Raw genomic sequence first — 11,290 nt, forward strand, 5'->3', positions numbered from 1 at the left:
TCTCACTCTTGGTGAGACCACACCTGGAGTATTGCGTACAGTTTTGGTCTCCAAATCTGAGGAAGGACATTATTGCCATAGAGGGAGTGCAGAGAAGGTTCACCAGACTGATTCCTGGGATGTCAGGACTGTCTTATGAAGAAAGACTGGATAGACTTGGTTTATACTCTCTAGAATTTAGGAGATTGAGAGGGGATCTTATAGAAACTTTCACAAAATTCTTAAGGGGTTGGACAGGCTAGATGCAGGAAGATTGCTCCCGATGTTGGGGAAGTCCAGGACAAGGGGTCACAGCTTAAGGATAAGGGGGAAATCCTTTAAAACCGAGATGAGAAGAACTTTTTTTCACACAGAGAGTGGTGAATCTCTGGAACTCCCTGCCACAGAGGGTAGTCGAGGCCAGTTCATTGGCTATATTTAAGAGGGAGTTAGATGTGGCCCTTGTGGCTAAGGGGATCAGAGGGTATGGAGAGAAGGCAGGTACGGGATACTGAGTTGGATGATCAGCCATGATCATATTGAATGGCGGTGCAGACTCGAAGGGCCGAATGGCCTACTCCTGCACCTAATTTCTATGTTTCTATGTTTCTATGTCACCCATTCCTTCGCTCCAGAGATGCTGCCGGTCCCGCTGAGTTACTCCAGCATTTTGTGTCTGTCTTCACATGACGTCACGGGCTCCAGACGGCTGTGCGGACGCATGATGACGCGCGCGACTGTCGCGCTTGAGTCACTAACGGCCTGTCGCGTAAATGACGGCCAAGTGGGACAGGGCCAACGTGCTGGGGGATGTCTTGTACAAATGAGAAATCACCCACCTTGTAAATAGAATGGTTTTAGTCTGACGTTGAACTGATTATTGTCATAGAATGACACAGTATGGAAACAGGCCTCATGTAGATGGTCTGTCCCGCTCACCTGACGATGTCGTGGATGACTTCCCAATGTCCACCAAGGAGCGATGGATAGGTTTCTTTGTCTGGTGTCGGTGCTTTCTCAGTAGGATGAAGGAGATCTGTTCCCGCACATCAGGCTGAATGAGTCCATCTTCAATCTGCTTGTCGATTATATCATCTGCAATTAGAAACACATCAGTCATTTTCTTACCTGAGTAGATCTGATGGACCTTTCTTTCTTTAGCTCATCGGGATTAACGTTTCACCTTCTTCTAGTTTCGCTTAAATTAGTTTAGAGATACAGTGTGGAAACAGGCCCTTCGGCCCACTGAGTCCATGCTGACGAACAATCACCGTACATTAGCACTACCCTTCGCACACTCCGACACACCTGTAAGTGTTTGGAGTGTGGGATGAAACCAGAACACCCGGAGAAAACCCACGTGGTCACGGGGAGAACATACAAACTCCGTACAGACAGCACCCCTAGTCGGAATCGAACCTGGGTTTTGAAGGCTGAAGGATTGCGGCCAAGCTTGACTTTCCTCCACGCGCGGCTGTAGTAGCGCCTGACCGGTGTCAGATTTAATACCATTACCGGTAATGTTGGCACGTGGATTTGCTGGAGGCCACGGTGGCACAGCGGTAGAGCTGCTGCCTTACAGCGAATGCAGAGCCGGGGACCCGGGTTCGATCCCGACTACGGGCGCCGTCTGTGCGGCGTTTGCACGTTCTCCCCGTGACCTGCGTGGGTTTTCTCCGAGATCTTCGGTTTCCTCCCACACTCCAAAGACGTGCAGTACAGGTTTGTAGGTTAATAGGCTTGGCAAATGTAAAAAGTGTCCCGAGTGGGTGTAGGATAGTGTTAATGTGCGGGGATCGCTGGTCGGCGCAGACCCGGTGGGCCGAAGGGCCTGTTTCCGCACTGTATCTCTAAACTAAACTAAATCAAGAATGGTGTCAGAGTTATTTCCTTTCAGCTAAACGCATTCTCCTGCGGATTACAGTCGGAGTTATGTGCAATCACTTACTTGGTGTTGGAGCAGGGGGAGAGGGGGAGAGGGGGAGGGGGGAGAGGGGAGGGAGGGGGAGGAGGGGGGAGTGGGGGAGAGAAAGGGAGGGGGGAGGGAGTGGGGAGAGGGGGGGAGAGGGAGGGGGGGGGGAGAGAAAGGGAGAAAGGGAGAAAGGGAGAAGGGGAAGAGGGGGAGAGGGGGAGAGGGGGAGAGGGGGAGAGGGGGAGAGGGGGAGAGGGGGAGAGGGGGAGAGGGTGAGAGTGAAATTTGGGGGTCATACAGCCATACAAAACCACAGAACACGATAGTCTTTAACACAGTGGAATCAAAGTTTCCCGCTGTGAGGGAAGGCACCAAAGTTCAGTCATCTTCCTCTTTGATGTTCTTTGATGTTCACCCGCGGTCAGCTCAGCAACAGCAGAGAAGGGGAACGGTTCCCTTACCTATGATCTGTGGTAATGAATATCCATCCAAGTCCAGCATCACGGTGTCCGTCTGCAGGCATGTCCGCAGCTCAAACAGGCTGTGCAGGGACAACGTGGAGACGTGGGGCTTGCTCCAACGCTCGCCACCCTCCTCCACCTTCTCTTCAAATTTCACCCATCTAGGAACAAAGGGGAAAGAGCAGCCCTCGCGTTACAGCACCTCACATTCTGCCTGGTAGCTGACAATCCTACGGTGGTCTTGGAGGGGAGGATGCTCCTCAACTGCCGGGCGTCTTGGACATCTCACCCCCTCCATGACACACACTGGTCAACCTGAGGAGCAACTTCAGCAACAGACTGGTTCCACCAAGATGCAGCACAGATCCTTTTCCCCTGTGGCTATTAAACTGTGCAACTCCACCCCCTGCTGTCGTTGGTAAACTGACACTGACTACACTTTACCCCCCCCCCCCCCCCCCTCTCTTGACCCTCCCCCCCCCAATCCTTTCCACTCATATAACCATATAACAATTACAGCACAGAAACAGGCCATCTCGGCCCTTCTAGTCCGTGCCGAACACGTATTCTCCCCTAGTCCCATCTACCTGCACTCAGACCATAACCCTCCAAGGTGACACTCCTCCCTTTAATTTCATATTTCCTATATTTTGTGTTTTTCATGACTGTTGGCTGATCAATTTCCCTCCTGGGATAAATAAAGTTCTATCGTATTGCATCGTATCGTAGGATGACCCTGTGTATCCTCGATCGATCCATTGAACCATTTTATCTCCCCATTCCAATCGCATTCCAGGACCTCTGGAGAAATGGGAAAGGTGACGTTTCGGGTCGAGACCCTTCTTCTGACTTCAGCCCGAGGAAGGGTCTCGACCCGAAACGTAACCCATTCCTTCTCTCCAGAGATGCTGCCTGTACCCGCTGAGTTACTCCAGCATTTTGTGTCTAACTTCAAGGGGGTGTTAATGGTCAAAGCTTGACACTGGCCCAAAGAAACTGGTGTCAGGTAGGTGGCCTGAGTGGTAGCATTTAATCTGAGTCCTAAACGGAGATTCTTCCCCACCTTCACAATTCCTACATGTTGGCATCTGAAGACCTCTCGACAGTCCGGATAGATCTGAGGCTGAAAACCCTCCCTCACCTGCCCTCCCGACCCACTCTGGGATCAGCCTTGGCATGAGGACTGTGGACGCCAAGTCAAAGGGTATTTTTAAGGCAGAGATAGATAGATTCTTGATTAGTAATGAAGGCTCTGTGGTCCATTGTAATTGAGTTTGGAAGAATGAGGGAGGACCTCATTGAAACAGAATAGTGAAAGGCTTGGGTAGAGTGGATGTGGAGAGGGTGTTTCCACTAGTGGGAGAGTCTAGGACTGGAGGTCATAGCCTCAGAATTAAAAGAAGTTATTTTATGAAGAAGGGTGGTGAATCTGTGGAATGCTTTGCCACAGAAGGCTGTGGAGGCCACGTCAGTGGGTGTGTAAGAAAGAACTGCAGATGCTGGTTAAAATCAAAGGTAGACACAAAATGCTGGAGTAACTCAGCGGGTGAGGCAGCATCTCTGGAGAGAAGGAACCCGCTGAGTTAGAGATAGATAGATTCTTGGTTAGTATGGGTGTCAGGGGTTATGGGGAGAATGCAGTAGAATGGGGTTAGGAGGGAGAGAGAGAGATAGATCAGCCATGATTGAATGGCGGAGTAGATGGGCTGAATGGCCTAATTCTTCTCCTATCGCTTATCACTTATGAACGCATGAACTAATGAAGACTCAGCAGTTAGCAGGGACGACAGATGGCACAATGGGCTAAGTGTTCTGCTGGCAACCGGAAGGTAGCCGGTTCGAATCCCGCTTGGAGTGCATACTGTCGTTGTGTCCTTGGGCAAGACACTTCACCCACCTTTGCCTGTGTGTGAATGTGTGTGAATGTGTGTGAGTGATTGGTGGTGGTCGGAGGGGCCGTAGGCGCAGATTGGCAGCCACGCTTCCGTCAGTCTGCCCCAGGGCAGCTGTGGCTACAGAAGTAGCTTACCACCACCGAGTGTGACTGAGGAGTGAATGAATAATGCGATGTAAAGTGCCTTGAGTATTAGAAAGGCGCTATATAAATCCCATCCATTATTATTATTATTATTATTATAACCATATAACAATTACAGCATGGAAACAGGCCATCTCGGCCCTACAAGTCCGTGCCGAACAATTATTTTCCCCATGTCCCATCTACCTGCACTCAGACCATAACCCTCCATTCCTTTCCCATCCAGTTCATTGTGACTGTAGGCACTTGGCTATCAGTGGAGGTTATCAATGGGGGTTGGCACCATCCTGTTCCCTTCCAGCACACACACACACACACACACACACACACACACACACACACACACACACACACACACACACCACAGTGCATGAGACAACCCCTCTGTCTCTCCACTGTACATAGCAACATCAGGTCAGGACAAAATTATGATTGAGTAAAGGTTCACCAATTGTAGGTCAAGGCCAAAGTTTGCAGAAAGAAACAACAATTTAATTACAGCACAATTTCATGTTGCCTTGGAGCAGAATAGCTTCTTTGTGGTTTTAGTAACGTACATAAGTAACAGAGTAAAATATAATTAAACCGGGCACAAAGAGTTCTTTCTAGAAAAACAAAAAATGTTAATCCCAAAGTCTAAATGATATTTTAATTCTAGATGCAGATTTAAAGTTATTATCGACTTCAAATGCTTGCGTCTGGAAAACATAGTTGGAATTAAAGCGCAGTGTTTGAATTGGTTCCCATTCTCACGGCATCTATAAACTGGTCCCGCAGTTTTATGAATTAGGAATTTCTGGAGGAGCTTTAATGATGTTTTGGAACCTTGTACAGTTTAGTATCGTGGGATTCTTGAGGGAATCTACAGTTTTGCCCATTCATCTCTTATACTCAATGTTTTTAAGAAGGAACTGCAGATGCTGGAAAATCGAAGGTACACAAAAATGCTGGAGAAACTCAGCGGGTACTGGAAAATCGAAGGTACACAAAAATGCTGGAGAAACTCAGCGGGACCCGCTGAGTTTCTCCAGCATTTTTGTGTACCTTCGATTTTCCAGTACCCGCTGAGTTTCTCCAGCATTTTTGTGCACCTTCTTGTACTCAATGCTCTGATCAACGAAGGCAAGTATACCATTCGGTACGGTAGAGTTCCTGCCTTAGAGAGCGCCTGAGACCTGGGTTCGATCCTGACTACGGGCGCTGTCTGTACGGTGTTTGTACATTCTTCCCGTGACCTACATGGGTTTTCGCCAACATCTTCGGATTCCTCCCACACTCCAAAGGTGTAGAGGTTCGTAGGGCCATTGCCTTGGTATAATTGTAAATTGTCCCCAGCGTGTGTAGTGTAGGATAGTGTTAATGTGCGGGGATCGCTGGTTGGTGAGGACTCGGTGGGCCGAAGGGCCTGTTTCTGCGCTGTATTTCCAAACTAAAACTGAACTAAACATACTCAGTCAGAAGAAGGGTTTCGGCCCGAAACGTTGCCTATTTCCTTCGCTCCATAGATGCTGCTGCACCCGCTGGGTTTAGAAACATAGAAACATAGAAAATAGGTGCAGGAGTAGGCCATTCGGCCCTTCGAGCCTGCACCGCCATTCGATATGATCATGGCTGATCATCCAACTCAGTATCCCATCCCTGCCTTCTCTCCATACCCATACCCCCTGACCCAGAGGGTAGTTGAGGCCAGTCCATTGGCTATATTTAAGAGGGAGTTAGATGTGGCCCTTGTGGCTAAGGGGATCAGAGGGTATGGAGAGAAGGCAGGTACGGGATACTGAGTTGGATGATCAGCCATGATCATGTTGAATGGCGGTGCAGGCTCGAAGGGCCGAATGGCCTACTCCTGCACCTAATTTCTATGTTTCTATGTTTCTATCTATCCCTTTCTCCAGCTTTTTTGTGTACCTTCGATTTTCCAGCATCTGCAGTTCCTTCTTAAACATACTCATGCTTGACCACTCGATCTCCTTGTGTTGCCACTTTTATGGAGCTATGGATTTGGCCTCCAAGGTCCATCTGTACATTAACCCTCTTATGGATCTTCTGTTTTGACCAGCTGCATCTGTGTGCCTGGTTTGGGGACAGCAAACCCCCCGACTGGAAGTCCGTGCAGAGAGTGGTGAGGACTTCTCTTCCTCCAATCCGGGACATTGCGTGCAAACGTTACTTGTCCAAGGCCAACAGCATTATAAAAGACCCCACACATCTCCATCATGGACTGTTCACTCCGCTGCACTCGGGCAAAAGGTATCGCAGTATAATGCCCCTGTCCCACTTAGGAAACCTGAACGGAAACCGTCCAGTATATTCCAGTATATTCCCGGAGGTTGCAGGCGGTTGCCGGAGGTTGCAGGCAGTGGAACCAGGTAGGGAGACTGACAAAAACCTCCGGGAACCGCACGGGAACCTTGGGCGGGGCGCAAAGTCTCCAGAGGTTTCCGTTCAGGTTTCCTAAGTGGGACAGGGGCATAAAGGAGCAGAACGGCCAGGTTTTGCAACAGCTTCTTCCCCCGAGCCATCAGACTCTTGAATTCCACACAATGTGCCACAACTATTATCTATTTTATCTATTTTATCCTTTTGTTATTTTTATGTTGCCCGGTGAGTCAGATGCAACGAAATTTCGTTCAGACTTGCATTTGTCGGTGTATTTTTCAGTGATAATAAATCCTCTGATTGATTTACAAAACTATTGTTGTACTTATCACAACCTTGGTCGAAAATGTGGACAAATAATTGAAATTCCAGAGAGCAGATGAGGGTGAAAGTCCTTGGCATCAAACGCCATTTGACTGTGTGGAACATCAAATGCTCATTAATATAGTTTCGTTGGTTTAGTTCCGTTTATTAGTATTGTCACATGTACCAAGGGACAGCGGTAAGCTTTTTTGTTGCGTGCTATCCAGTCAGTGAGAAAACTATACTGTACTTGATTACAATCAAAGGTACACAAAATTGCTGGGGAAACTCAGCGGGTGCAGCAGCATCTATGGAGCGAAGGAAATAGGCGACGTTTCGGGCCGAAACCCTTCTTCAGACTGATGGGGGGTGGGAGAAAGAAGGAAAAGGGGAGGAGGGGGAGGAGCCCGAGGGCGGGCGGATGGGAGGGTGGGAGGAGACAGCTAGAGGGTTAAGGAAGGGGAGGAGACAGCAACGGCTAGCAAAATTGGGAGAATTCAATGTTAATGCCATACGGACGCAAGGTCCCCAGACGGAATATGAGGTGCTGTTCCTCCAATTTCCGCTGTTGCTCACTCTGGCAATTAATTACCAGAGATTACAATCAATCTGGAGATTACAATCAAGCTGTCTGCAGTGGACAGATACAAAATAAAGGGAATAATGTTTTGTTCAAGATAAAGTCCAGTAAAGTCTGATAAAAGTTAATCTGAGTCTCCACTGAGGTAGATGGTGAGTCAGGACTGCTCTCATTTTGGTTCAGTTGCCTAATAGGAGCTGGGGAGAAACTGTCCCTGAATCTGGAGGTGTGCATTTTCACACTTCTGTACCTGATGGGAGAGGGGAGAAGAGGGAGTGACTGGGGGTGAGACTGGCCCTTGATTGTAGTTGTGTTGAGATCAAGCAGATATCTTTCACTGGATTGAATCATCCCTTAAACAAAGATGCTCGTGGCTTCATTCTCCTCATTCTAGGACAAGGACTTTAAGACCTTTGCCTTCCATCACAGTGAGGAGGTGCCTGGTAGACTCACTGTGATGGATGTTAAACTGTGTTCGTTGTGTGTTCTGTTATTTTTGTTTTGTTATGACTGCAAGGTACACAATTTCGTTCAAACTGGAGATATTTTGAATGACAATAAAGGATATTTTATACTTATACTTTAATGTGTAGGAAGGAACTGCAGATGCTGGTTTACACCGAAGATAGACACAAAATGCTGGAGTAACTCAGCGGGACAGGCAGCATCTCTGGAGAGAAGGAATGGGTGGTGTTTCGGGTTGAGCCTGAAGAAGGGTCTCCACCCGAAATGTCAACCATTCCTTCTCTCCAGAGGCGCTGCCTGTCCCGCTGAGTTACTCCAGCTTTTTGTGTCTGTCAGCTTTAGTCACTCACCTGGCTGACTCCTTCCATTCCAGCTCGTCCCCGTCATGTTGCAAGGTGTCCATCTCCGTGAAGAGCGTGGGTGTGGGGCCATCATCATCTTCACCAAGGATGTATCGCAAGCGCTCAGCAGCGGGGGAAACTATGTACAAGGGGGGGGAAACAGAGAAACCACGTCACATTATCCGTTACACATCCCTCGAGGAAACCAGCACTCACTCAACATGCCTTAGTGTCTGAAAATACTCTTGGCTCTTTCAATGGCTGGATGGTCAACAAACCTCTTTCATAAAAACATGTGGACACAAAGTGCCAGAGTAACTCAGCAGGTAGACAAAAATGCTGGAGAAACTCAGCGGGTGAGGCTGCATCTATGGAGCGAAGGAAATAGGCAACGTTTCAGGTCTAGACCCTTCTTCAGACTGATGTGGGGGTGGGGAGGGGCGGGAAGAAGAAAGGAAGAGGCGGAGACAGTGGGTTGTGGGGGAGCTGGGAAGGGGAGGGGAAGGAGGGAGAAAGCAGGGACTACCTGAAATTGGAGAAGTCAATGTTCATCCCACTGGGGTGTAAACCACCCAAGCGAAATATGAGGTGCCGTTCCTCCAATTTACGGTGGGACTCACTCTGGCCATGGAGGAGGTCCTGGACAGAAAGGTCGGATTCGGAATGGGAGGGGGAGTTGAAGTGCTGAGCTCAGCAGGTGGGGCAGCATCTCCAGGGATCTTGGATAGGTGATGTTTCGGGTCAGTGCCCTTCTTTGGTCTGAAAGACCCGAAATGTGTAGGAAGGAACTGCAGATGCTGGTTTAAAACGAAGGTAGACACAAAAAGCTGGAGTAACTCAGTGGGCCAGGCGGCATCTCCGGAGAAAAGGAATAGGTGACGTTTCAGGTTAAGACCCTTTTTTCAGACGGATATATAACCATATAACAATTACAGCACGGAAACAGGCCATCTCGGCCCTTCAAGTCCTTGCCGAACAGCACCCTAGTCCCATCTATCTGCATTCAGACCATAACCCTCCATTCCTTTCCCGTCCATATACCTATCCAATTTATTTTTAAATGATAAAATCGGACCTGCCTCCACCACTTCCACTGGAAGCTCATTCCACACAGCTACCACTCTCCGAGTAAAGAAGTTCCCCCTCATGTTACCCCTAAACTTCTGTCCCTTAATTCTCAAGTCATGTCCTCTTGTTTGAATCCTCCCTACTTTCAATGGGAAAAGCTTATCCACGTCAACTCTGTCTATCCCTCTCATCATTTTAAAGACCTCTATAGTCAGGGGAAAAATGGGGAAATCTGAAATGTCATCGATCCAGGTTTCCTGACCCACGGAGTTGCTCTTTGTGTCCCTTTCCTTGTAAAAATATAAAATAAATAGTTCTTTGTATCTAAATCTCTCCCCTAGCTGGGGATGCAAAGTGAAATTTTCAGGTGAACATCTGATTCATAAACTCACAGTCATCTGTTGACAATGCTGGACAGATTTGTGTTATTTCCATTCAACAATCTTTACGCCAATGCTGCTATCAGTAGGCTCACATCATCAGTAAGCAAATGAAACAGTGCTCAAAACACGGGCACCCTCAGGTAAATGCCCCGTCCATTCACCGGGAAAGGGACAATAGACAATAGACAATAGGTGCAGCAGTAGGCCATTCGGCCCTTCGAGCCAGCACGTGTTGTGGCTGTGTTTCGGGCATTCTCAACTTGACACTTCACATGCCATGGTTTGCGTTGGTTTAATGCCGGGATCCCAACCTGGGGTACATTTCGCCTGCCCAGGGGGTAAATCTAGATTGTGGATCTGTACATATCTTTGCTCATTGACTGACTGTGTTTGGTTCTGGTTATACCGGTATCTGTTCATCATTAGTTGGTCATAAATAAGTGAAATAATATTGTGATGTGCTATTAAAGTTGCCTGGGGGTAAACGGGACGACAAAGGTTGGGAAGTCCTGGTTTAGTGTGCTGAGGCATGAGGGATAACATGAGATTTAAAGATGGGTTGGAACGATGATGCCAGATAAATGAACCTCTACCACACGCGGTGCCTCAGGAAGGCCCTCAGCATCCATAAGGACTCATCACACCCCTGCCACGGTCTGTTTCAACTACTTCCCTCCGGCAGACGTTACAAGGCCTTCTACGCCCGAACCTCCAGACTCAGGAACAGTTTCATCCCAAGAGCTATAGCGGCTCTGAACCGGCCCTAATGAGTGCCCCCCCACCCATCCCCTTTGGACAGTCTCCCTCAGATGGTCACGTCAATCATTTCAGCTTGTTTATTTATGTATTGTATTTATTTACCTTTCTTGTACATCAGTGGAGCTGCACACTAAATCTCGTTGCACTGACGTGCAATGACAATAAAAGATATATATTATATATATATATATTGGACTGTACTTTTTGGAGATGGAATCAAATCAGCAATACCCTGTGGTCAATGCAACCAAATTATATGTCAAATCTCTTCCAAACTGCTCATGATGATCACATCAGAGGCAACAGGAGCGGTAGAGTTGATGGGGACCCGTCCCACTGTGCGAGCTAATTCCAGAGTTCTCCCGAGTTTCCCCTGATGCGAACTCGGAGAATTACGGTAATGGCCGCTCGTAGTTACTCGGGGCTCTCGTGGACATTTTACAACAGGTTGAAAAATCTTCACGAGTCTTCACGAGCTTACCGCGTTTCCCGAGTACCTGCCGTTAACGTTACGAGCCGCTAAGAGACGTCCCCGAGTACATTCTACGTGCTTACCACAAGTTTGATTTTTTTTTTAAATTCGGGAGAGCTCTTGAATTAGCTCGTACAGTGGGACAGGCCC

At 48.2% G+C, this 11,290-nt stretch overlaps 1 protein-coding gene across 1 annotated transcript in view; it reads right to left on the minus strand.

Annotated features, from left to right (window-relative positions):
* slc4a5 (solute carrier family 4 member 5) overlaps positions 1–8,590 on the minus strand; it is a 48,568-nt gene extending 39,978 nt beyond the window's left edge. The window contains exons 1-3 of the mRNA XM_033013822.1: positions 8,468–8,590; positions 2,353–2,513; positions 919–1,074 (exon numbers count right to left, since the gene is read on the minus strand). Of these exons, the coding sequence (XP_032869713.1) occupies positions 919–1,074; positions 2,353–2,513; positions 8,468–8,520 (370 nt within the window). The 5' untranslated portion in view covers positions 8,521–8,590. The remainder of the gene's footprint in view (positions 1–918; positions 1,075–2,352; positions 2,514–8,467) is intronic.
* Positions 8,591–11,290: the final 2,700 nt, after the last annotated feature.

The sequence above is a fragment of the Amblyraja radiata genome, chromosome 39, assembly GCF_010909765.2.
Source record: "Amblyraja radiata isolate CabotCenter1 chromosome 39, sAmbRad1.1.pri, whole genome shotgun sequence".
Classification (NCBI taxonomy): Eukaryota; Metazoa; Chordata; class Chondrichthyes; order Rajiformes; family Rajidae; genus Amblyraja; species Amblyraja radiata.